The sequence below is a fragment of the Apodemus sylvaticus genome, chromosome 3 (genome assembly GCF_947179515.1).
Source record: "Apodemus sylvaticus chromosome 3, mApoSyl1.1, whole genome shotgun sequence".
NCBI lineage: Eukaryota > Metazoa > Chordata > Mammalia > Rodentia > Muridae > Apodemus > Apodemus sylvaticus.
In genome coordinates this window covers 98,207,253-98,234,316 of record NC_067474.1, presented here as the reverse complement: position 1 = coordinate 98,234,316, position 27,064 = coordinate 98,207,253, and the positions used below count along the sequence as shown (strand labels likewise).

The 27,064-nt window shown below is 40.9% G+C and overlaps 1 protein-coding gene across 2 annotated transcripts in view; it reads right to left on the bottom strand.

The window, feature by feature from the left end:
- Sh3gl2 (SH3 domain containing GRB2 like 2, endophilin A1) overlaps nt 1-27,064 on the bottom strand; it is a 190,484-nt gene that overhangs the window by 4,951 nt on the left and 158,469 nt on the right. For both annotated transcript variants that reach the window (XM_052176703.1, XM_052176704.1), the window contains exons 4-7: nt 9,648-9,791; nt 8,611-8,744; nt 6,763-6,921; nt 4,763-4,866 (exon numbers count right to left, since the gene is read on the bottom strand). In XM_052176703.1, the coding sequence (XP_052032663.1) occupies nt 4,763-4,866; nt 6,763-6,921; nt 8,611-8,744; nt 9,648-9,791 (541 nt within the window). The remainder of the gene's footprint in view (nt 1-4,762; nt 4,867-6,762; nt 6,922-8,610; nt 8,745-9,647; nt 9,792-27,064) is intronic.

The window sequence follows — 27,064 nt, the reverse complement described above, 5'->3', positions numbered from 1 at the left end:
AGACCACGGGGAGGGTTGGAGGGAGGGAAAGAGGATGTAGACCACGGGGAGGGTTGGAGGGAGGGAAAGAGGAAGGGCCATGGTTCTAATAAGAATGAGCAGATGGAAAAGGACAAATCGGCAACCAACAAATTGGGAAAAGATCTTCACCAATCCTACATCAGATAGAGGGCTAATATCCAATATATATAATGAACTTAAGAAGTTAGACTCCAGAAAACCAAACAACCCTATTAAAAAATGGGGTACAGAGTTAAACAGGGAATTCTCACCTGAAGAACTTCGGATGGCGGAGAAGCATCTTAAAAAATGCTCAACTTCATTAGTCATTAGGGAAATGCAAATCAAAACAACCCTGAGATTTCACCTTACACCAGTCAGAATGGCTAAGATTAAAAATTCAGGAGACAGCAGGTGTTGGAGAGGATGTGGAGAAAGAGGAACACTTCTCCACTGCTGGTGGGGTTGCAAATTGGTACAACCACTCTGGAAAGCAGTCTGGCGGTTCCTCAGAAAACTGGGCACCTCACTTCTAGAAGATCCTGCTATACCACTCCTGGGCATATACCCAGAGGATTCCCCACCATGTAATAAGGATACATGCTCTACTATGTTCATAGCAGCCCTATTTATAATTGCCAGATGCTGGAAAGAACCCAGGTATCCCTCAACAGAAGAGTGGATGCAAAAAATGTGGTATATCTACACAATGGAGTACTATTCAGCCATTAGAAACAATGAATTCATGAAATTCTTAGGCAAATGGATGGAGCTCGAAAACATCATACTAAGTGAGGTAACCTAGACTCAAAAGGTGACTCATGGTATGCACTCACTAATAAGTGGATATTAACCTAGAAAACTGGAATACCCCAAACATAATCCATACATCAAATGAGGTACAAGAAGAAAGGAGGAGTGGCCCCTTGTTCTAGAAAGACTCAGTGAAGAAGTATAGGGCAAAACCAGAACGGGGAAGTGGGAAGGGGTGGGTGGGAGGACAGGGGGAGAAAAGGGGGCTTATGGGACTTTCGGGGAGTGGGGGGCTAGAAAAGGGGAAATCATTTGAAATGTAAATAAAAAATATATCGAATAAAAAAAAAAAGAATGAGCAGATGGAGATACAGAGAGTAGGAAAGAAATGAAGGCAGAAAAAATGTAGGCCAGTAAGAGGATTCTGCCCATAACTAAATATTTTCCAGTATTAGGTATTCAATAAGGCAGGTATATATACATTTTACTTTAAGGAAAGGAAGTTTAGGGGTATGGCAATTTTAAAATTATACTGATTTAAACCATGTTGATCTTATGGTCTGGGCCAGTGGTGTTCTGTTCAGAAAATTGTCTCCTGTACCAATGAATTCAAGAGTATTTCCCATTTTCTCTTTTATGGAATTTAGTGTATCTGGTTTTATGTTGAGGTCCTTGATCCACTTGGATGTGAGTTTTGTGCAGGCTGATACATATGTATCTATTTTCATTCTTTTACATGTAGCTATCCAATTAAACTAGCAACATTTGTTAAGATGCTTCCATTTTTCCATTGTGTGGTGTTGAACTCTTTATCACAAATCAAGTGTACACTACATATGATAGAGGGATAATAGCCAAAAATTACAAAGATCTTAAGAAGTTAGACACAAACAATCCAAATAGCCCAAGTAAAACATGGAGCATGGAACTAAAGAGAGAATTTTCAACAGAGAAATCTCAAATGGTTGGGAAGCACTTAACAACATGCTCAAAGTCCTTAGTCCTTGGGAAATGCAAATCAAAACAACTCTGAGGTTCCATCTTATACCCATAAAAATTGCTATGATCAAAATCTCAAAAGATACCACATGCTTGAAAGAATAAGGAGCAAGGTGAATACTCCTTCGTTGCTAGGGGAATACAAACTTGTACAACCACTTTGGAAATCAATGTGGTTGTTTCTTATAAAACTTGGAATAGTTCTACTTCAAGACCCAGCTATACCTCTCCTGGTCATATACCCAAAAGATGCTCTAACATCTCACAAAGATAGTTGCTCAATTATGTTCTTAGCAGTTTTATTTGTTGTATCAAGAAACTGGAAACAACCTAGATGTCCCTCAGCTGAAGAATGGATAAAGAAAATGTGGGACATCTACACAATGGGATAGTATTCAGCTATTAAAAACTAAGACATGGTGAATTTTTCAGGCAAATGGATGGAACTTGACAATATCATCTTGAACGAGGTAACCCAACTCCAAAAGGTCATGCATGATGTGTACCCACTTATAAATGGATATTAACCATAAAATTCAAGCATCATGTTACACGCCACAAACCCAAAGAAGCTAAACAAGAAGGAAGGCCCAATCAAGGAACCTCGAATCTCACTTAGAAGGGGGAATAAAATAGTCATAAGAGTCAGATGGACAGAGGGAAGTGGGGAGGGAAGACTGGGAGGGGAATGGGGGCATTCAGGATTGGGTGTGAGAAAGGATAAGAGAAGTGGCTAGATGGCCATGAAAATGAATGAAAATCTGCACCTGAAGGGGGTGGGGAGGTGGGAAACCTCTCCAGAATGAGACATGGCCTGGGATACATGACCTGGGACAAGGGAGACACCCAAGAATCAATGGGGGTAACATTAGCTGTGACTCACTATACTGGGGATAAGGAACCTGAAGAGGCCACCTCCTGTAGCCAGAGAGGAACCCCAGTGGAAAGACAGAAACACCAACCTACCCACAAAACTTGCATTCCCAAATTTATCCTGTCTACAAGAATGTAGGCATAAGGGATGGAGCAGAGACTGAGGGAAAGGCTAACTGATAACAGGCCCTACTTGAGACCAATCGTATGGGCAAGTACCAATCCCTAACACTACTAATGATACTCTACTTGTAGACAGAAGCATGTTTTACTCTGAGAGGCTCCACCCAGCAGCTGACTCAGACAGATATAGACACCACCCATAGCTAAACAGTGGATGGAGCTTTGGGTCACAAAGGGGATAGGAACGCCACAGGAAGACCCACAGAGTCAACTAACCTGGACCCCTGGGGCTCTCAGAGCCTGAACCACCAACCAAAGAACATACAAGGGCTAGACCTAGGCCTCCCCCCTCATATGCAGCAGATGTGCAACATGGTCTTTATGTGGGTACTGAACAACTGGAATGGGGGCTACCCCAAAAGCTGTTGCCTGTATGTGGGATGTATTATCCTATCTGGGCTGCTTTGTCTGACCTCATTGGGAGAGAAAGTGCCTAGCCTCACAGAGACTTAAAGTGCCAGGGTGGGGACATACCACCATCTCCACTCACTCAGAGGAGAAGAGGGGTATTCAGAAAGAATTGTGTGAGGGCATGACCTGGAGGGGGAATAATGAGTGGGGCGTGAAGTGAATAAGTAAAAAAATAAAAAAGCATGTTTGAGATGAAAAAGAGGGAGGACATAGGCCTTTCATCATCAACAGAAGCGAGAGGTACAGAGTGGCTGTAGTGTTCTGACACATTTGCTTGAAGCCTTTCTATTAGAGAAGCCTCAGTGTTAGATACACCTCTGCAAGGGTGAATTGAAGATTTATACCAAAAAAGCACAAATCAAAGAAGGAAGGATCTAAGGTGAAGGGAAGGCTAGCTAGTCCAATACAATGCAGCATATGATATAAGACTGGAGGCCTCACTGGACAGTCAGTCACTCATCACCCAGGAGAGTGTACTCTGGACACGATCTTACAAATAAAGGCTGATTCATAAGTCTTTGATATATTTATTTAGCAAAGTTTCCTCCTTTAAGTAGCTAAATGAAGCAAGAATAACAAGATCTCTGGTTAATAACGATGTCGCCTGGTTAAATAAAGTATAATTCATAAGGCTCCTGCCTTAAGTGGTTTACTGTGAAACTCTTTTGATATTATAATGCTATAAAAGGGATTCCTATGCAATAGAAATTGCACCCCAAATTCTGATAGTTTCTTAGTGTTACAACATGTAGTATAATGGATTTTTACAGGTCCAGGTACCACAAATCCTACCCAGCCATGATGACAGCATAGTCCCCTGACATTCTCCATTGCACTTAATGCTAAGCTATGCTGTTCTGTAGAAGAGAGGTTTTGCACCCTTTTCCTATAGAAGGAATCTGATGTTGATCAAGGCATGTCTGTCTTATAGTGCACATACTCATTCAAGCTATACTTCACAACCCCGAAGAGCTCTATTCTTGTACACAACTCTACAGCTCACTGTGATGCAGATTTAAGGAGGAACAGGAACATGGAAGCAGTCCTCTGAAAGTGGACAGGTGCATTAGCGGTCAAGAAAAACAAGAATGAAAAGACACAGCCTTCCAAATAGCTTGTGCCTGACCACCTGCCCCACCTCATCACTGTGTGAGACCCTTGGTTATTACTTTACCTCCCTGGGCCTCACAGTACTGCTCATCGTTTAGGTCCACAGGGCTATTTCAAAGTGATCATGTGCATGGTAGCTATATAGGATATTGCTCAAGATATGACAGCTACCATCATCAACAGAATTCTGATGTACCACCTATGGTAGCAAATATACAATTCATATATCAACATCTCATAAACACAAGGTTAGATCCAGAAGAAAGTAAGACAAGACATGGTGCAAAGTAAAATCAAGTAGTCATTCCACAAGGTGCCCATGTGGGGTCAGCAAATGGGTTGGCAAATGTTTGTCTCTAAGTGCATTCTTTTATTTCAGTTCCTTTGTGCATCCTTTTACAGCAGGTGAGAACCTCAGGGAAGTGTAACTTACCTTTCCTCCAGCCTGACAGTGACCTGCTGCAGGATCTGCACTGCCTGCTTGTGGTACTCCAGCTGAGCCTGAACAAGTGCAGAGAGCTGGCTCACCTGCTCGATCTGCAGAAGGATGGAGAGAGCACTCCTCAGTTACCAGGTTACTGTCCCAAAAAGGTGACTGTCCAATGACTGTGCAGCCTGTCATGATCACACACATAGCTCTACGGGTTCTAGGTTGATTAAGAATATGAGAGCATCCTTATGCTCAAAACTGCATGTGGTACCATATAGTCAGGCTTTGAGGAAGTCTCATTATTTTCATTTAGCAGTGTAAGCTTAACTATAGGCTTTTGGGTTACGATGTGGCTTCTTTCATTGAAGTCCTTTAGGAAAAAGATTCTATGACTACAAGACTCTTCCTGTCTGCAGCAGCCAACATGAAATCTAAGCATCATTTTACATGCTAATAATTGATGGCAATAAAAAAAAGAGGAATATTGATTTCTCTCCAAGTACCACAGGGTAGAATAAAGCTTTTGACCTCTGAGCCTGATCCAAGTGGGATTTGAAGTTAATTATCTAATACTCTAAAGCAGCCTTCCTTTTGGACACCTTATGTTGTGATCTAGCTGAGTTGTAACCTCCAAGTCAAGATTGGTAACGAATGCTGTCCTGTGAGGTTGAAGATGTAGGAGGAGGGCCCAGGGGACAAGGACACACACTGGTTCAGAGTTCCTATTTCACTGAGTGATTAGGAGGACAAAGTTGTCTGTAGACAAACCTGCACTGTCTCTGGATGATGAGGACTCCACATGTTCAGCACGCCTTCCCTGCCACTCAGGAGATAAGCAGATTAAGCAATGGGTTGGCTAATTTTGGATGACAGCATGGCTACTTAAAAGGATACTCTAAAAGCTAGCAAAGCTCGATCCTTGAGTATGTCTGTGAAGCTGCCTCCAGACTAAATTTGCATTTGAATCAGAAAGAACTGAGCAAGGATGTTCTTTACATATCCAAAATGGTACCTGCAGCCCAGTCCATTGAGGATCCAAAGAAAGAAAACAACAAAAGAAAGAGATTCACTCCCCTCTCTTCTGGGGCTGGACATTTAGCTCATCCCCACCATTCATTCTCGGGCCCTTAGAATCAGCCTGAGTCATGTTTCCAGCCTCACTGGATCTCCAGTGATCTGGAGGTCTATGTGGAGCTTCTGAGCCTCAATCATTCCCCTCAGGAATAATTTCCCTTTTCTACCTTGATCTCCAGTATGCACGCTGCATCCACACCACCTGTAGCTATAACCAAATGGTTTTGTTTCCCTGGAGTTTCCCTCAGTGACGAGTACACAAAACCCAACAAACATCCCAGATGAACTCTGGGTTTAGACAGTAGAGATGGCCCAGGACAGGAAGTACAGCTTTCCAGATCTTTACATGTGTGAAGTAAGGAAGAAAGAACTGTTCATGTGGCACTACAGCTGAAAGAACTCAACAGAAGTTTATGTCCAAAGCCATAAGTGATAATTTAGTATTCTAGTGATGCCGGGACAACTTCTAAACCATGCCTCTGCTAAGTCATCAACTCTAATTTATATAATTTTTCCATGAAAATGTCAATCTCACTTCTATGTATTGACCATCTTTATAACTTTGGATACTCAATTCTGAATGTCCTTTGTTGCCATTCTTACGTGCAGGTCAGTATATGCTATATTTAAACAGTAAATAAAATGCTGGGTTTATATGTGGGTTATCACAGGCATTATCTATCTCTTCCTATACTGGCAATACATTAAAATCCATTAAACAAAGTTCTGGTTCAATCATACTATAAGGATAAAGAAACAACGTTCATTTCTATGTCGACTATATGACAAATCACTCAGAGAAGTGGTCCCCTGTGTGTTCTTATCACACAGAAGAACCAGAAGGTAGCATGATATATGATGTGTCTTTCAGCACACTAGCGCTATGCCTCGATTGTAAAATTAAGAAAACCCAGAGGGAAGCAGCTTACATCCATCTCCAAGAGGTTGAACATGCTCGACTCAGCAATTTCTTTAGACTCATCGAATTTCTCCAGAGCTTGGCGGAGTTCTTCGTCTGGAATCTTGCCTTGTCGCTTCTTCTTATAATCAAAGTCTAAGCGTCGGCCTTCTAGCTTTTTCAGGTGATGCTGAAAAAGCCAAGGGAAGGAATATGTTTTGACAGGACGTTCTATTATGGAAAAGACCTTCTTATACCTTGTTTTGCTTACATTCCTAGTAGCCTCCTGGCTGTGTTTGAAATTGCATGTCACCAGAGAAATGAAGACACATGTAGCAGCAAGGCATGGGGCAAACTGTGTTAAATTATTACAAATAATTTAGAAGGAAAAACAAGTCATTGAAAGACCAATGTCCTTTTGCTAAGCATTTCTGGGCCAAAGCCAAGTTAAATTATACTTCTTCTCCAAAGGACAAGAAGGGAATGTACATCCCCCACACCTTCTACCTCAAGAAAAGGCTACACACCAGAGCCCACCTGTCATGAGAACTAGAGACCAAATCCTCACAAGAAATTGGAAAAGCGCCCTTTTCTGAGGTAAAGGTAGAAAACAATGAAATTCCTTCTTGACTGATTTAGTTTATCAGAGTCACCTAGCATGTCTGGTAAGAATATAGATCCCTAATCACTGAGGTCAGAATAGCCAGGGCTGAGCCTAGTAATCTGCATCTCAACACTTACCCCATTTGACAGAGAAAGCTTTTAGGGGACAGATGAGTTTACCTCTCCAAGGACAGGAGACACAACTCAGTCCCAAATCCAAACTGCAAGGAGCCTTTGAGGCTCTAGCAAACAACCCCCCCCCACACACACACACACAGAGGTGCAACTTTAATCCTTCCCTGCACTATCTGCATATGGTAAGGTTCATAACCTCTCTAATGATGAGAATAAGGAGTTTTGTTTTGTTTTGTTTTGTTTTGTTTTGTTTTCCTGAAGATCAATAGTAGTTTTCCTGTTGTTCCTTAGTGTGTATGATGAGGGAGGAAGAAGACAAAAAATGGAGTCATGGGTCATAGAGAACTAGCAAGATAAAAGATAGGTAATGTTCTATGCCTGCCCCTCTCACTGTGTCTCCCACCCCTAACTCACACTCTAATCCCAACTAAGTGTGCTTTCTTTTGGCAAGGGTATAGTTAAGAAGCATTTGAACTCACAGTCAGTCAGAGGCAAGGCCAGCCGAATTTATCAGCAATAGCCCAGCAGCTCTGTATGTTTCCCAAAGAGTGGTTATTTCTTCTAAATCCCAACAACAATAAGGAAAATATAAAAATGTAAGAGTGATCTTGTAGCTACTTATCTAAGCTAACAAAAGGAAGGCTAATATTTGGGGATCACATCAGCCCTATCCATCATTAATATTAACAGATGCATAAAGTCCCAGATAAAGGACATCCCTCTGGCTGGGTGGCAGTGATATAAGCCTTTAATTCCAGCACTAGGGAGGCAGAGGCTGATGGAGCTCTGTGCGTTTGAGGCCAGGATGGTTTACTGAACAAATTCTAGGACAACCAGGGCTACATAGAAAAATCCTGTCTGAACTCCACCCACTCCCCCATACCTCAAAATAAGGGACATTTTTCTTGAGAAAAAAGTGGTGTGAAGACTGATTCACAAGAAAGTTGAATGCGGAGGAATCAATGCACTGCTCAGGAGCAGCAGAGCTGCAGCTGCGACACTGGATTTATGCTCTTTGGTCTCTAGTTTGTCGCATCTAATGGGACTATAGGAATTTCACATTCCCTAGCCTGTGTATCCCAGGGAAGCTGTCTGGGAAAATGAGACTCTGCATGTGTATGAGAAGACTCATCTCACAGACCTGAATCTCCCTCAGGTCCTTGTCATGAAGATTCTGAAGGGGGTCTATGAAGTTCTGTTTCACCTCCATGTCCAAAGAGTCCTTGACCTCCGAGAGCTCCCTCATGGCTTCTCCCACCTCACCAAGAGCAGGACCTGAGAGGGGAAAAGGAAGAGCTCACACCTTCAAGAGTAAAGACAAGGACGGTTTGCAACAACAGCCTCCAAGGTGGCAGTGTAGGGACTGCCTCTGTCCTATAGAGAGCAGAGTCAAAGAAAGCCCATAGTGCTCTTAAGACAAAAGTAGCTTTTCTGTTTACCACAAGCCATTCTGAAAGCCAGGTTCTATGGCCGCTTTATAAGGAGGAATATCCCTCCTGTCCAGGAATGGGACATTTTACTTGAACACTATTTTGCAAGGCTCTGTGTCCTCTGTGATAGGCACTAGTTCTCACTAATATGAGCTCCAGTGCAGCTCAATTCTTTTAGCAGAAGCAGATACTAAGAACTAAGAATAAGGGACTAGAAAGGTCCCGTATCAATAGGGGTGAAGGCAGAAGGTGTTTAGGGTGCTGAGAGCCAGCAGAGAGAGGAGATGGAATAAATTCTATTTTGCCTGAGGCAGCAGAATCAGGGACCACAAACAAATGAGTGGCAGGCTAATCACAGAAAGCCCAGGTGCCAATGTAGGAAATCACACTGACTGTGACTGCTCACGCTGCTTTAAGCACAGCTCCTGCCAGATACACCCAGTAAAGTGCCAAGGCATCCAGGCATGTCTGCCGAAACTGTTGTCAAGGCTGGGGTCCCGTAGGAGAATAAGGACAAAAGCTGTAGACAAATCACTTTAAACACTAGCAGTCCTAAAATCATATTTATCCCCCATGTATAACACCTACATAGTTACATGAGAATTAAACTATAATTATAATGTAAAGTAGCTGACTGATGATCTCTAGAGTTTGTTGTTGGCAGTGGTGTTTTGTTGTTGTTTTCTTTTGTTTTTTAACCAGCACCATAACCTCCATGGATAACTACAGTATGACAAAGGCTATTTACCGAAGTTGCAATCATCACCCAGCTCCCTGCCGAACTTGAGCATGGCCTCTGCCAACAGTGCTTCTGCCTGAGGATAGCCTGGCCCCTTCTCTTGGCCACGGATTTTCGACATGGTGTTGATCATACTGAGTTTAGCCCTGGAAGCTGGAGACAAAGAGAGAACAGCCTTTAGGAGACAGCATCACTGTACATAATGGAACTGGGCTTGGCTGGAGAGCCAAGTTCCGCTCAGCTCAGCTCCTGGAGTAGTTCCACACCTACTCAGCTCCTAAAGAGCTGCACCTTCACTGGGCCTGCAGTCCTTGCATACAATATGTGGGCAACTGAATATACATCAACTCTAAACTTTCCCTTCAACTCCAAGTAGAATGCACAGCAAGGCCAAAAACGGGTCTTGACAAGGCAGGAGCATGGCTTGGATGCTCCCACTGGACTCACTCCGGTGACTCTGGGGCTTGGCTGGCTGTACACAGCATCCTGGGAATACCTGGACTATAGGCTCATCTTTAAGTTTTATTCCTGTTTCATATCTCAACTCTAGGAGTCTGTGGATTAAACTAAGGGATGAAGGTGAACTCGTAGGCCTATTCATGTACATGTTCATTTACAACATGTAATAACTATTCTCAAATAAACTATTCTCAAAGTAATCTCTCAACTAAGAATAAAATACTAGTATCTAATTACACCATCTTAAACATCTCAGCTAAAGATTGATTTTGTTTCTCAAAGATTACATCTTAATTCCTCGTCTACTTTTGTTTTTATCAGAAGGTGCCGAAAAAGTTATCCCCATTTAGGTGGAGGAAGTCATTTTAGTAACACATTACTGAAAACTATGGCTGGACTGATTTTAGGTGTCTCTGATTCATTATCAGAACTGATTACACACTAACCTGGGACTGAGTCCATAATGCCAACTGTGCAAAGCCCTTGCAGAAATCTCAGCTGGAAGTAAAAATACCTTCTAGCAGGTGGAGACTCGTGTTTGATCTTAAACATACAGTTTAAATAGGCTTTTATTTAAACTTTGGGCCTCCAAGGTATACAGTGGAAATGAGAAAAATTATCCCTATTCACAAAGTTTATAATGAACTGAAGGCAGAATCTGTTATGAGAGCAATTAGATTGAAGTGTTTATATTCAACTCCAGGACGGGAGACTACATGAGTCACAGAAACAAGGCCTATAGGCTGGAGCACTGCAAGGGAAAATGTCTACGGGAATGTGTCGTTGAGCTTCGAGCCATATAATATTCAAAGCAAGTAGCACTAATACCACACACAAAGCTGGTGGTGACCGAAACAAATTTTACCTTTCATTCACTTCAAGCTTTTGTATATAAAAAAAAATCATGCATATTAGATTTGCAGAAGTTGAAGTATTTGATAATTACCTATTCATTGGAGTAGACCTGCCCAGCCTTTCCTATAGACAGCCATGGCTGATATCCAGGAGAGAGATCCTGCCACACAGCACTCACACAGAGAAAGGAGTCAGTCAAATGGTTACAACCGGTAAATACTAGTCAGTGCTAGGACGAGACCCTAGACAGCCAGGCACAGAAGAGCAGAAATAACGTCATACATAAAAAGGAAACAAGAGGACACCAGAAAAAGATGACTGGATGAACAGAAGGGAAGAAGAGAAGTGGATACCAGAGAACCACAGTGTCAACAGCCTAGCTCACACTTCTTCAGTCCTGTCCTCCCTATGATGAAGGTCTTTTATGAACATTGGTTATTGATTTATGTTTTGGTTTTATTAAGATCTGATTTTCATCAGTGATTGTTAAATAAGTTGATATATTGTGGCTGATTTTCAAATCCTTTTTGAATATTGTTAAATTTTATAGAGCTTTATTATTTTATTTATTACTTAATAACACATTGATACATTCCACATCTTTAGAAAAGGGGACAAAAAACCTTAAGATTGAATTTCTTCAAATAATGTAAAGATGTGCAAATCCACAGGTTTTCTCTTTTATAAAAGAGAAGAAATTCTCTTTTATAGTCACTTGTAAACCCATTACATTTTTAAAAGCCTTGGATTAATAAAATGTCTGTGTCCTTGAAAAACATCATTGGCTGCTTAACTGCCATCCTCAAATGTTCGAATGATTGTTTCACAATTATTTTCTAAAATAGTTATTTTAAAAAAAACTGACAATGAACCTAGGAAATACAAATTGGAAACATTCAAAGTCCTATAATGCCATCTTTGCTTAATTGCTGCACCAAATTATGTATGAGTCAGGAATCCTAAACCCTTTCTTCCCTAAGCAGCCCCTCAGCAGGAGTCACCTCTCCTTCAAACTACCTAAACATCCTAACTCCCCCCACCATCCTCCTCTGGGCTTAGGGAATAATCAGATCCCTGATATCAGTCTTTCCCCTGAGCTATGAAAGCAAACCTGCTACAGCGGTCTGCATGTCTCCCAACAACGGCCAGCGGAGCACTGTGCACAGTAAGTGTTAACCCCGTGGGCAGCCATCTGGGAAAAGACAGCATGACAATGGTTTGCCAAAAGAGATTGCGCATGTGCTCATGTGGAGGAGAGCTTTCTAAGGTGTACCAGAGAGTGGAACACAGAGCTTGTTTCTCTAGATGGAAGAAAGGGGTGGATCCAGTAGCTTTCTTTTAAGACAACAATAGTTGATCATGCTGAAGGAGAGATTCCATAGCAGTCAGCACCTGTTCTCAAATGGTTTGAATGTGGGTTGTGTCCACCAAATGTTAGGGGTTTGGTGCCTGGTATGGTATTATTGCGTTCACCCAGTCTCCTAATCTGGTTTGATATGACCATTCATCCCAACACACAGTCCTACCCTGGCGTGTTACCATCCTCTTCTGTCCCCATAGGCCAATAGAATGGAGCAGATGTGTTAATGGACTCTGACCTATACAAATGGTTTTTTGCTTTACAGGTGGCCAGTGTCTAGTATATCATTTTAATCATGCAAAGATGGCTAACATATGAGCCCATGTTCCCCATTTTTCACCAAAGAGCCTGACAGCCAAATATGAGGCTTCTGAATGGAGAGGGGTATGTGTATGTGTGTGCACATGCATATATGTGCATATGATTAGAGGGTGTGTGGATTCTTCTCTAGAGAAAATAGAAAGTAAGATAACTAGAGAGATATCTAACCATACTAGATTCATCTGATGCTGACCACCTTAGAACAGAGCCACTGGAGGTGATCTACCCTGTCACCTATACCCACAGAGCCTTGCTTTGTATACAGACACAGAAAAAATGGCCACTATCACCAGATTCCAATAAAGACCTCTAAGGAAACACTGGAACCCAACAACAGTATGACAATAACAAAACCAAACCAAAGTAATCACCAAAAACAAAATTCAGGGAGTGCAAAATACATTATCATTAATACTTTCAGGTGTATTTTACCCACAAAACACGGAGAAAAGGACTCTATGAAATATTCTAATTTGAACTTAATATAAACTTAAACTTATAACATACAACATAAACTTAAAAAATAACCAAACCTTAGAACTTCATATTTCATAAAATAAAAATAAGCAAAGAGATATGAAAAATTAGGAAAATACAGAATCATTAGTACAGGACATGAAACAGATAAGTAAGCTGAATATTGAAGAAATGGAAGAGGGAAATTGCTTTCTAAGTTCAAGAGAATTTCCCAGAGCAAACAGTTGTGTCTCTAGAATAAAAAAGTTCACTGAAAACCAAGCCCAAGGCTAAGGTCCACAAAAGGGTTCCCAGAGGGAAGTGTAGGACCCTAACTTTAGACAGAAAAAGATGGGTTACTCACCATGTAAGAAAAGAGACATTTTGTAGCAAAAATGGAACAATTAATTGAAATTTATTATAAAAACATAACCTATAAGGTTACTGTGAGTTAGCAATGAAATACAAAGGTCTTCTCTTCTCCTAAGGGGAAGGGGGGACTCAGAAGTGTTTTTAATTAATTTCTTCCTAAGGGAAGTCATTTATGAACATGTTATATAAAATTACACAGAAAGTGCTATATAAAAATACCAGTTGCCCCAGGATTGAAATCTCTTCCTCAGTGACAGTTCAAGTGACGCCACTGAAGTTGCAATTCTTTGCTCTCCCTATGCTAATTAACGAGACATTCCACTAAAGGAGGAAAGCTGAGGCACAGGGAAGACATCTAGATAGAATACAATGCAAGGAAATGAACAAAGAACACATGACAGCAAAGAGGACTCAAGGAAGCCCTGTGTCCTGGGCAAGGAGAACTACAGCGGACCCAGGCAGCACAGGCTAATGCTCAAGGGAGTTCTGCTAGCCATGGTCTCCATGGGATTGAATGAATGACATGAGGTAGACATAGCAGGAAAATCACAGAGACAGACAAAATACTGGGAGGGTAGGCGAGGAACAGATACTTTTCATCTTCTGAAATGAGTGTCAGCTAACAGCTGGGAAAGGAAGCATGCTCAGTGCAGGACTGCTGGTTCAGGGTTGTCAAGAGTCTTCAAAATGTTGCTTTCCAAGAACAGGGATGGAGGAAGGGATTTCAATCCTGGGGCAACTGGTATTTTTATATAGCACTTTCTGTGTAATTTTATATAACATGTTCATAAATGACTTCCCTTAGGAAGAAATTAATTAAAAACACTTCTGAGTCCCCCCTTCCCCTTAGGAGAAGAGTTCTGCCATGATTTAGTGAGTGTGGTGGATAAACACAGAACGGACAGGCTAGCCATGCCCAACCTTAGGGCCTTCCAACAGAAAGGTGTGACTGAAACACATGTTCTCTAGCTTAAAAGGCAATTGGCCAGGGAGAGAAAAGCTAATAAGGATTGACACATAAAACAGGATCAGAAAGCAACATCAAAGGGAAAGACTTAATGGCTCCATGTGAGATGATTATCTGGAAAGACATTTCTTGTGTAAACGCCAAGAGCCGAAGAGAAAATCAGGATGACCACAAATGGTTGCGTCAACCCCTGAAAGGGCTTCTGCTGCTGTGCACACAGCACAGAGAACAGCTTCCTTTCTATCTCAAGATCTCTCTACCTTTTGAAGGCTACAAATGGGGGCAGCCGAGTCTGGCCTGTGACCAACTCCAGGAGAAGAGTCTTCCTGCAGAACTTTCTAATTCTGGGCACAGCTGAAGGGAACCCCAGGCTCTGCACTGAGCAATGTGGCAGCTGGGCCGGCTCAGCCTGCAGTTCTCAGATCAAAAGCAGTGTCCCTGTGAGTCACTGCTCAGCCACCCTAAAGCTGCCGCTCTGCAGAGGCAGAAACCAGCCTGGAATATTCAACAGTCATGCTTCTGTACTCTTAGATTTAATTTTTATTTCTTAATGCAAACAAGCAAACAGGAAATCAAATGATTATCAGGTCTTGTGTTCCTTCATGGGAAAAGATATATTAGTTTTGAGCTTTTGCAGACATAGGGGAAAGGTCAGGCTGTACATTTTTTATGGCTGTTTTCCATGAAGATGATCTTATTCAGAAGGTTGTTAGCAATAAACAGCAAAAAAGCCTATGTTAGGTAACAAAGCAGCCTCATCCTTTCCTCCCTGTCCAGGCCCTTCTGGTGTGAGTATGCAGGAATACTCTAAGAATACACCCTGGTCTTACAGTGAACTATATTTCATAAAGTCCCATCCCTGAACGTCTCCATGTATCAAGTGAGGACTGGACCAAAGAAAGGGTTCAGCAAATTTGAGAGGTGAAGACACAGGACACCAGGAAGGCGCTCATTGGTTGGAGAAGTGAGAGGTAGGGGAAAGGTATCTCCTTCTCACTGTGGGTTGAACCGTTTCATGCAAACAGTTTATACAGTTCCTGGACAGCTCCATTTAGAAAAGACTTCCCTGTACAAGTGCACACTAGCTCCCCTCTGTGCTCTGAAATGGAGAGTGCGGATGACAAAGTCCCACTCCCACCAGTGAGGGTCCGATGGGCAGCTGACTGAAAACCAGCAGCACTGTGGGTGGCCTGGCTGGCATTTCCTTCACACATATTAGAGTCTTCCACCGCCCGGCCTCACAGTCCTTAGGACTTCCTTCCTAACCACAGTTGGTAGAATCCTGCTCGTTCACTCCTAAGCTCACAAGTCACTTCACACTAACCCTAGGAAGCACCATTTCAGAGTTATACCATGGAAATCAGCATAATAACCAAAACTGGGCAAACAATCCTTTTGAATCAAGAGAAGATAAAGAAGAAAGTCCCAGCACTAAATTATGAGTCCTAGATAAACAGAACCAAAACCACAAATAAATTTAAAGTGGTAGCTCAATAGTCTAGACACTCGAAGAAAAACTTCTCAGCCTGTGGGTCATGACCCCTCTAGCAACTTCTATCTCCAAAAATATTTACATTGATATTTATAACAGTAGCAAATTTATAGCAACAAAAACTACTTCATGGTTGGGGTCACAACCACATGAGGAGCTAACTGTCTAAAAGGGTCTAAGCATTAGTGAGGGTGAGAACCGCTGCTCAGGAGACCAACTGACTACAACAGAACTAGGGTTCCCTGGGCACAAAGCAACACTTACCTCTCTCACACCCAAATCAATCATCATAGAAGCCATATTGGAAAGAACTGTTTCCCCTCCCCATACAGTAAAGTTTAGAATTTCATTGCTGGGGATTGGTTATTTACCAAAAACAAAATACTTGAAAGGATTTCCCCTGCAATGATAAATAAAACAAGGATTCCTTAAGTACCTGCTCTGTGCGGATGACTGTGCTAGGGAGACCTGCGCTCAGGGAGCTGGTCATGTGCACAGTTAGACAGAACCTCACTCACTGACTTGAAGCAGGGAGTGGACCACACTGTCCTGCAATTGCACACATAGAAGAGAACATTTCCCTAAAACAGCAGGGCTGGGAGGCTCATCAAACAAGTGGAACCTAGACTGAGTTTCTGGGAAATAAACTTAGAGGCAGAAGTTAGACAATCTATTCTGAGGATCTGCAGAAATGAACTAAGCCCAGGAAGCAGATACCCTGGGCACTCGGGGTAGGCGACCAGGACTCTCATGCATTACTCTGGGGGAAGGACGAATTTGGATACTAATACACCAATATTTACTACATATGAACACAGATGTTCTATGATTCCACCAACAATGCATCCATGGACCATACAGATGTGCACAGATGTATTAGCTGGTTTTGCTGAAGAGCCAGTACAAAAACCAACTCAGTGGTTTCTCAAAAAACTTCAACTGGAACTACTGTACAACCGAGCTCCACCACTCCCAAAGAGCTCCACACCATACTTCAGACATGCATGTGCCCCACGCTTTGCTGCTCTACTCACTATAGATGAGAAATGGAAACATCCCGATTGTTTGTCAAGAGATGAGTAAATAATAAAAACCTACTTATTTAGAATACTGTTTAGCTCTATCGAAAAACTAAATCACAAAACTTTCGCACAATGGATATTCTTAGGACATATAATATAAAGCAAGATCTTTCAGTCTCACAGGAAACAAAAGCATGCTGTCTCTCATATGTGGGTCTGAGCCTAAAACATATAAATCTATACAACTAAAGACATGTATGTGTGGGTATAGTAAAAGGTTTAGAAAGGAGATCAAGAAAGGGGAATTAAGAAAAGACAAAATGCCTACAAATGAACCATATACATAACATACTCTGCCTAGGTCTTCTGAACACTCCCTCAATGGACAACACATTTTGAATGAAAAAGTAGGCAGTATGCATCTGTGATTTCATATGGGACTAATCCCTACTGGGACATTCAATTTTAAATTGTTCTTCATTGAATATTCCCATAGGATATAGGATGCTACTAAATTTAATGCATTTTAGTCTTATAAAATGACAATTAGTTTATAGAATATGAAGATTATTGGAAGTATGTTTAAAATACCATAATTTGAGAATACTATGCAACAATGAAGTATTGCCCTTGAATCTCAAAAAGCTGCATGCCAGGAATAAACATACTTTTAAAAATAATAAAATAATAACATGATACTTAAATGTTATAGCCAGATTTCTATTTGTTCACAAAATTGATTTCTTCCCATCTACTATAATAAAAAGTATAAATATCTTGACAAAGTATCCAGCACAGAAAAGACAAACAACCCTTGCCTCATGTTTATGGGCAAAGCAGCTAGCCACATAATTTCCTAAGACATATCTTCATGTGCTGATTGTTAGGATAAACAGGATAGAATAAGGAGGAAGAGTGGGAGGAAGAGGGGAAGCAAAGGGAGGAGGAGAGGGAGGAGGCAGAGGAGAAGGAGAAGGAGGAGGAGGAGAGGAGGAGGAAGAGGAGGAGGAGCACATTTCTAAAAGTTTCCATAGCTTGTCAGGACTTTGTTCTTCTGTAGCTCTCTACCTTAGGAAAGTCAATCATATTTGCTAAGAGAGAAGAGATTTTTAGCCAGGTGATGCTGATAGACTATGGGGATATCTATCAATGCTACTGTCCAGTCTACGGACATAGAAAGATCTTTAAAATATCTTTTAAAAGCTGAATACCAGAAATGCATTTCATAAGTATCTACTGTACACAATTCACACGTAGCATCTTTTTAATCTTTACAATAGCCCACCAGACCGGCTTTCTTTCTGCAGCCTACAGATAAGCAGAGAAACATGGTGGTTTCCTAAAGACTTCCCCGCTAAAGAACTAACAGCAATCCATCAGGAACACTTCTACAAAGCTAAAGAGGCAGAACTGCTACTTAATTCATGCCATGAGGATACAGAATCCAGACAAACACAAATATGCAACAGATCACTACTCCTCATGAAATCTAATATAAAAATTATCGACAAAATCCTCGCAGACCAAGCCCAGCAGCTATCCAAAGGACTATACACCAGGACCAAGTGGGCTCTACTCCTAGAATAGAAGTATTTTCTATATACAGTAGAATACTACCCAACCTTGAAAAGACAGAGACCCTTACTTAGGCTATAACATAAGTAAACCTTGAGAATATCATAAACAATAGGCACTGGTAACAAACAAGAAAAACCTACACAACCTCAGTAAGTATACGAGATACTAAGTATATGAAGTTTCAGCACCAGAAAGGAGGCTGATGGCTGTCAGAGAACGGGATTTATTACTCAATTTGAATCGTTCTATTTTCACACATGAAAATAATTATGTGGTCTGCGATGATGACCACACTGAAATTTATGCTTAAAATTAGTTAACATAATAAATTTTAGGTCATCTGTATTTTACCACAACAAAATGCCTAATCTTGAATTACTATTATTTAGAAGCTTATTCATTTTCAATGTTTTATGTATGAGCTTTTTGCATGCAGTATGTCTATGCATGGCATATGTGCTTGGTGCTGTTGGTTGCCAAAAGAAGACATCAGATCTCCTGAACTGGAGTTGCACAGCTGTAACTCCACTTGGTGCTGGGAACTGGACCTGTCTTCTGCAAGAGCACTATGTACTCTTACCTATTGAGCCATCTCTCCTGCCCTTAATTTTGAATTATTTTAATTAAATTTGTAAAATCTAGTACAAAGATTATAGAAAGTATAATTCCCCAAATCCATCAATGACATCTAGGTTTCATGCTCACAATCAAATATATATGCAATAAATAGTAGGTCTGTGCACGTTTCACGATGGCAGCTTGCAACAGCTGCATGCCAGAATTGCAGCACACCGGTGACTCCTCTGAACTTATGCCCTTTGATGTTCCTGGAACTGTGAACATAGTGCCCCCCCCCCCCAGTTTGCTTACTAGTGATGACCGAATAGCCACAAAGCTGTAGCTAGCAATGGAAGCTTGGGCTGAGATGCAGGCAGTTTCTTTAGTGGTTAAATATTGTGAAAAACGGAGGAAAGGGAATAAGGCTCCCTTGGTGGCTTGTATAAACAGGCAGCTCAAGTATGCTACTTTCAACCCAAATAACTATATTTATGTAACACTGTTCTCTGAGGTGACAGGACTCTTCTGGGCCCCGAGTGGGAAGCAGCGGGGTAGTATTTTAAGACACTACGCCACAGTACACTCAGCAGCTGTAAGAACTCGTGACACAGACAGCAAATATTTCCCACGTCAGGATGGAATGCTGCAAGGAGCCAGTAAAGATTTTATAGCATGTCCTAGGAAAGTGTGCAGTCACACCCCAAGAGTATAAAACAGTTCGTGCAATCTGAACTCTGCACAGCCCTCACTTTACTAACACTGGGAGCCTTGGCTTATGTGGGTTTTCAGAGGAAACCGTGGGCAGTGTTTGGTGCTACCACACTGGTAGCGAAAGCCTGAACTTTCCTACAGACCCTGTCTCAGGAGAGGTGGGGTAATGCACCTGAGATGATCTCAGGAAGAACTGCAGGGCCCTGAGGAGGGAAGGTGAGTGACATGTCCTGAACACCTAAGAAGTGGCAGACATCCTGACAAGGCTCTTTCACAACCAATGTTCCAAACAGGAAAATATCTCCAGTCGGTGTAGCATGGGCTGTTTTCTATCCAGTCTTAAGGATACTTCAACTTAGGCTGAAAACTGTAACCAATGTTCCCAGTCTACATTTGCCGTATTGTATTATAAGATAACTGGGGGCGTAAATCAATAGTAGCAAATGGCTCAAGAGCCACGGAAGTGCTAGTTGGGAAACACCATGCAGGACACACTCACTACATCAAAGTCTCTGTAACAGGTCCTCATCTCTGGGCCTCAGGAGGCTGCACGCAAGCTGTCAGTCAGGGCAGGCACATGCCCTCTGGGCGTGGCCTGGGGAATGTGCTCTTCTGGGCTCTCTTGGGTTGCTGATACTTCCTTATGTCAGAAGGCAGTGGGTGCTGGAGTCCTTTTTATTTAATTAAAATACAAATGCATCATTACCACTCTGCTCTTACCCTCCCCACTATGCCTATGCAGAATTCTATAAATAGTCCTTTCATTCTAAGACACTGGAACTATTGCTGGACCTCACAGCCAATGCTAATAGCACACTTTTAGGTCACTTAACTTAAGAGTGCTATCCTATTGTGTACTCAAAATGTTTAATCTTTAAGAGAACAATCTAACAACAAATCTTACTTGCCTTGGAATTCCACATAATCAACTTTTACAACCTAAGCAACTTTTATAACCATAGGTATAATCTTAAAGTATATACTTTTCCATGCCCTTGACCCACAGTAACACATGTGTATCATATATACTTGTTGAAAGCAACATCCTAAAAATCTATCATAAAAGCTGAAAGCAACCATTTATGAATATTGGTTGATAAACAATGATGTTTCTTACCGGGTAAGCTGGGGTCATATAGAATTAGCAGAAAGGCTGACTAGACAATCAGGAACTTATTAACTTTCAATATTTCCCCCCAAAGATTTAGTAAAATTAGGAAATGCCTCTAGTCTTTTCAATAAATATAATTTACTCTTCCTCTCCAGATATATTTTCTTCTTTAATATGTTTAATCTCAAAAGACCCTATCCCTTTGAAATTCAACATTTCCTCATAATTGTATAGGGAAATCCTAATACGTTTTGCTCACTGCTCTGTGTCAAGATTTGGGAAACTAAAGTCTCTGTCCATGGGTAAGTGCACAGCCTTGCTCAGTAAATGAAGACAAGGGGCTGCTATTCCCTCACACTCATGTGGACATACAGAGGGTAAACATGTGCTGCAGTCAATTCTAAGGGCCCTAAAGGATACATGAACTTCTAGGTCCTGCTGCCCAACAGGAATTAAATGTGTTGTCCAACCAAGTATTTGGTAAAATGAATGGGCAATGACATAATTAGTGTTAAGTTCCAACACCAGCCTTCACCTTATCCTCATCACTGGTATTCCTCCTTGGACGGAGATAGCCAAAAGAATAGCTGTGGGAAGAGATACGATTTTAATATAAAATTATTCCAGGGGTGAATGAAGCTTTAAAAATTAATGTAGCACACTTTTACTTCCACAGGTAATGTTCCATATGTGACAAATAAACTTATTAAAGAACTCTGAATGGAAATCCAGTACCCACAATTTACCAGCTTGAATTTCAAGCACGCTCTGTCAACAGCATGCAAGCCTCAGGGAGAGCTCTTCTGTACAGTAGCAAGTGCCCACTGTGGATGATACCTGTCCTGTGTGAACTACTTCCTCCCCTGCATAGCTCAGGGATTTACATAGTATTATAACATTCAGGGCAGAGCAAGCCTCTGTACAGAAAGTGTGCAGAAGACTGCCCGATGTATCTGGCCACAGCTGTCCAATTAGTAGATGGAAAACCTCCACACTCTATTATTAGGAAGTGAATTTTCTGTTTAGTTAGAAAGCAAATTATCTAATTGTTCATTTCTTTACTGAAAGAAAAAAAACAAAAAACAAAAAACCCTGCAAAGAGCAAACCAAGGAATTAAATATCAAATCATTATTAAACATCTGCTTTCACCACACATATTGTAGAACTGTGCTTGCATAAAGAGAAAATGCATGCAATACATGCTATGTGCATGTCTAGAGCCGGTTATCTGAGGACAATGAAGACGTCTTCCTCCTGTCGTTTGTGCAGCAGCTGTAATAGATCATCCAGCATGCTTCATAACTCACATTGCCGCTGCCAGGAGCTGACTGGCTACCTACACCTGAGATGAGCGAGGGACTACAGGAGTGGGGTGGGCACAGGACTTGAGAGAGCTGTCAATGGAGCCTGATGGACAGGAATGGGCAGGTGAGCCAAGCAGGGAGGCCTTGTGAGCCAGCTCAATCCTAAAAGCATGAAAAACAACTTAATGTTTTATGTAACATTATGGATCAGATTTGCGGTTTTAAAGTGCTACTCTGGAGGAGGTCAGGAATGAAGGCGGACCTTCACGGGCATGTTCATGAATTCCTGAAAATCGGACAAAATCTCCTTCACCGCCTTTTAGATGAATGAGTTTTGAGAGTCTCAAACTATAAGATATGAAACCAACACCTAGCCTGACACTCTACCACAGGGCTCTACACACACCCTTGAAGGGTAGCTTCTATGGATTCCTAATTATCCTATCTCCATGAGTCTGCTCGCTGGCCCCAGTCACGATCCTCACCTAACTCAAGTCAGCTCTTGCTTATTCAGAAATAATAATTCAGCATCCAGACTGGTTAATCTGGTAGGGGACAGATGTAGACAAGTGGGAATTTTCTCTGCTCTGCTCTGGCAAGGCCCTTCCCGAGGACAACCAGCCGGCACTGAATCACTAGCACAATGTTAACTAGCCACCTTCGAAGAACTCCATGCGATGCCTGTTTCCAGGACAAGAAATTCAGATAGAAACCAAACCATATCTGTCATAATTCACTAAATATGAGTTGTTTAAATTATATAGGATTACTATATGAAATGTTGTTTGATTCTAAATTCTTTAGTGTGATATTCATTTGCATTGCTATGTGACCTACCCATAAATAGCTGCTTTTCTGGATCAAATGTGAATTGGCCTGATGATGGCCTTAAGTTTTTTACTAGGTGGCATCTGTCCTTCCAATTCTCAGTGTCATAAAATAATCACAATGACTTGTAATCAACACACTCAGTACACTATAATGATGTGTTATTTCTAAAAATTCCTGTTTCCAATGACCTCTTTTGATCTATCATCAAAACAACAAATAAACTTCAGTCCCACAATCTGTCTCTTTTCTGAATTTCCATGGTGCATATACTGAAATCAAAGGACCTCCTGCAGCCAAGGAAGCAGAGCATCCTTCTCAGAGGCAACATCATGCATGGAACAGTGATGGCCTTGGGAGGCCAGCAGCCCTGGGTGCCCATTTTGGCTTTATCTCCCCTTAGGTATGTGACCCGGTATAGTTGTTTGAATAAAACTGGGCCCTATAGGCTCATATATTTGGTTACTCAATTACTACAAAGTGGAGCTGTTTAATAAAGACTAGACAGATTAGGAAGTGTGGACTTTTTGGAGTAGGCCTGACCTTATTGGAGGAGGTATGCCACTAGGTGTGAGCTTTGAGGTTTCAAAAGCCCAAGGTGCACATAGTGCAGTGGCTCTCTCAGTCTTTCTCTCCTTTCTTCCCTCCCTCCTCTTCTTCCTTCTTCTTCCTCCCTCCCTCCTTCCCTCCTTCCTCCCCCAACCTATGTCTTTCACTGCTGCTGTCTGAAAATCAGGACATAAAGCTCTCAGCTATTGCTCCAGTGACATGTCTGTCTCCATCTTGCCAATGATGATCATGGACTAACTGTCCCAAACTGTAAGCAAGCCCCCAATTCAGTGTTACCATTCATAAGAGTTGTCTTTATAAGAGTTGCCTTGGTCATGGTGTCTCTTCATATCAACAGAACAGTAACCAAGATATCTGGTAATTCCATAAACTACTCTTTGCTTTGTTTTTCTGGGTAAAAGATGAAACTACCTAGTACTATCACTTTCTAGAGCTACTATTTCAATTCACCACAAAATTACCTGGCTTTAACAGTGGAATTTATTCTCTCACAACAGAATGCCAAAGATCTGAACTCAAACTATTGAAAGGGTTGGTCCATGGGAGACTTTTGCCCCTTCTGCACGGTGTGGCTCCCAGTATTCTCTGGCTTGTGACAGCACAACTCCAATGTCTGTTTATTCTCCACTTAGCCATGCTCCTATTTTCCCTATCTCTCCTTTTCTTCTGCTAAGGAGTCTAGGTGGGTTCATGGTCCACTCTTAAATCCAAGGTAAATTCATCTGAAAATCCTCCAAAAACAATTATTTCCAACTAGTTTCACATTATGAAGTCAGGGTAAACATGAATTTGTGGGGAGAAAATGTCCAGCACAACATACTTAACCTGTGACACAGCAAAATTTCATTAAAATGATGAAAAATGATTAGTAATGTACCTCTAATGAGAATTGCATTATATTGTGTGTGTGTGTGTGTGTGTGAGAGAGAGAGAGAGAGAGAGAGAGAGAGAGAGAGAGAGAAAGAGAGAGAAAGGTGTATGATATGTATGTACTTTGTAAGTACAGGAATGTGGGTACAAGTGTGTCACAGGAGATATGTAGAGGGCAGAGGACAACCTTAGTAGGTGTCAGTCCCTGCTTTCCATCTTATATGAGATTTGACCTAGGGTCTCTGTGATTTGCTTTTTCATATACCATGGGAGGTGGCCCTCAAGCTTCTGGGGATTTCCTTGTCTCTGAATCCTAGCTCCTGATAAGGGTATGCTATAATTAGGAATGTAAGATACTATATCTAGCTTTATATGTGCTCAGCAGATTCCAAGCCAGGTTATCAGACATGCATGGTAATTAATTAATCACTGAGCCATCTGATCTGCTCTACAGTGTATGTGTGATACATTTTACACTATAAGCAGACTGCATTCTATTTTTATATTAAGAAAATTGAAAGGAAAAACCCTGACAGATACCAATGAAATTCATAAAATTATTAGAACAGACCTTAAAACATGTATTTCATGACATTGGAAGTTAAAATAAATATATGAATTTCTAGACACATGTGACCGACCAAAAATAAATCAAGATGACATAAACCATTTCAACAGATCTAGTAGTATAACAAATAAGAAAGAAACAGCAATGAAAAAAAAATCTCCTACTAAAAGCGCCCAGGCCTAGATGGAGACAATGGTAACTTTAACTAGACCTCCAAAGGGGAAGTGCCACAGTGCTTCTCTAATATCTCACAACACAGAAGAGGAAGTAGTACTATCTTTTTTGTTCCTAAAGCCAACATGAAGTCAGTTTTTTTCTTATACTAAAACCAGATACAACACATTCACACACACACAGGAGTGGCTAATATTTGAAAACTGAATAAATGAATTCAATAACACACAAAAATATCATTCACTGTGATCAACTCAACATGAAAAAAATCAATAAATGTAGTAAATTATATAAACATTCTTAAGGACAGAAATCACATGATCATTTCAATAGATACAGAAAATACTTTTGATGAGATTGAATATTCCTTTAAATAAAAATTATAAAGCAACTGGGAATAGAAGGGACATGTCTGTATATAAAAAAGGTAATGTATGACAAAACGATAGCCAAAATTATACTAACTAGGAGGAACTCAAAGCATCCACTAAAATCAGAAAGAAGACAAGGCTGTCTGCTTTCTCTACACTCACTGAATGTAGTACTAGAAGCCCTAGAGAGCAATAAGACAAGAGAAGCAAATTTAAGAAACCATACATGAATGGAAGAAGTAAAGTGTCCTTAGTGTACACGATTTAAGTTTATGCATCATAATCTACAGACTCCATTATAAAACTCTTAGGACTGACTGGCCAACAATTTTAGCAAAGTAGCAGGATACAATATTAACATTCAAATATTAATAGCCCTGCCAGATACCAATATCAAATATGCTGAGGAAGAAATCAATGAAATCATCTAATTGCCACACACACAAAAATAGGAGAACCCTAGCAAAAAAAGTGGAAGCCCGCTCAAACATTAAAACACTGGAAAGAAATTGAAGGAGACACATGAGTATCCAAAGATATCCCACATTTACATATTGGGAGTATCAACATTTTAAGAAGAGTTATCCTACCAAATACAATCTACATATTTAGCATAATCCCCATCAAAATTCTAATGTCATTCCTCACAGAAATAGAAAAACAAAACAAAACTAAACAAAACCAACAACACTGAAATTCATCATTGAGAAGCACAGACATCTGAAGTAATCCTGAGGAAAAAAACAGTTATGGCCAGAGGTATCACTATACTTCATAACAAGTTATAATACAGAGCCTTGGATGGAAACTATGAGGTGCTAGTAACAAACCCTATCAGTCGAACACAACAGAACATTCAGCAATGGACCCAAACTATTGCAGCTTCTTGATTGTTTACGAAGACATGAAAAATTCTCACCGAAGAAAAGGCAGCCTCTTTAAGAAATAGTGTTAAGGAAATTGGGTATCTACATGTAGAAAACTTATCTAGATCCTTATCTTTTACCTCACAAAAATCAAATCCAAATAGGTAGAAGACCTCAGATAATGCTGAAAACCCCTGAAACTGCTGTAGGTAAAGAAAGGGCAAACACTTCTCCATACTGGGACAAGTAGGGTCTCTGAATAGGATCTAAATGTTCAGGAAGAGAAACCAGCAATTGATAAACAGGGCTTCAGGAAATCAATAATTTCTGTACAGCAAGAGAAACCATAAATACAGTAAAGAGACACCCTACAGAATGGTACACAATCTTTGGCAACCATCTATACATTTAAGAGAGCATTAATAGACAGACCATAACAAATTAAAAAATAAATAAATAACAAGAAAACTAATGCTCCAATTGAAAAACAAAAACAAAACACAACAACAACAACAAAATACAGCTATGGACCTGAATGGAGAGCTCTCAGAAGAAGTTACAAATGACAAATTAGTTTGAAAGGTCTTCAAGGTCTACATAAAAAGCACTAGT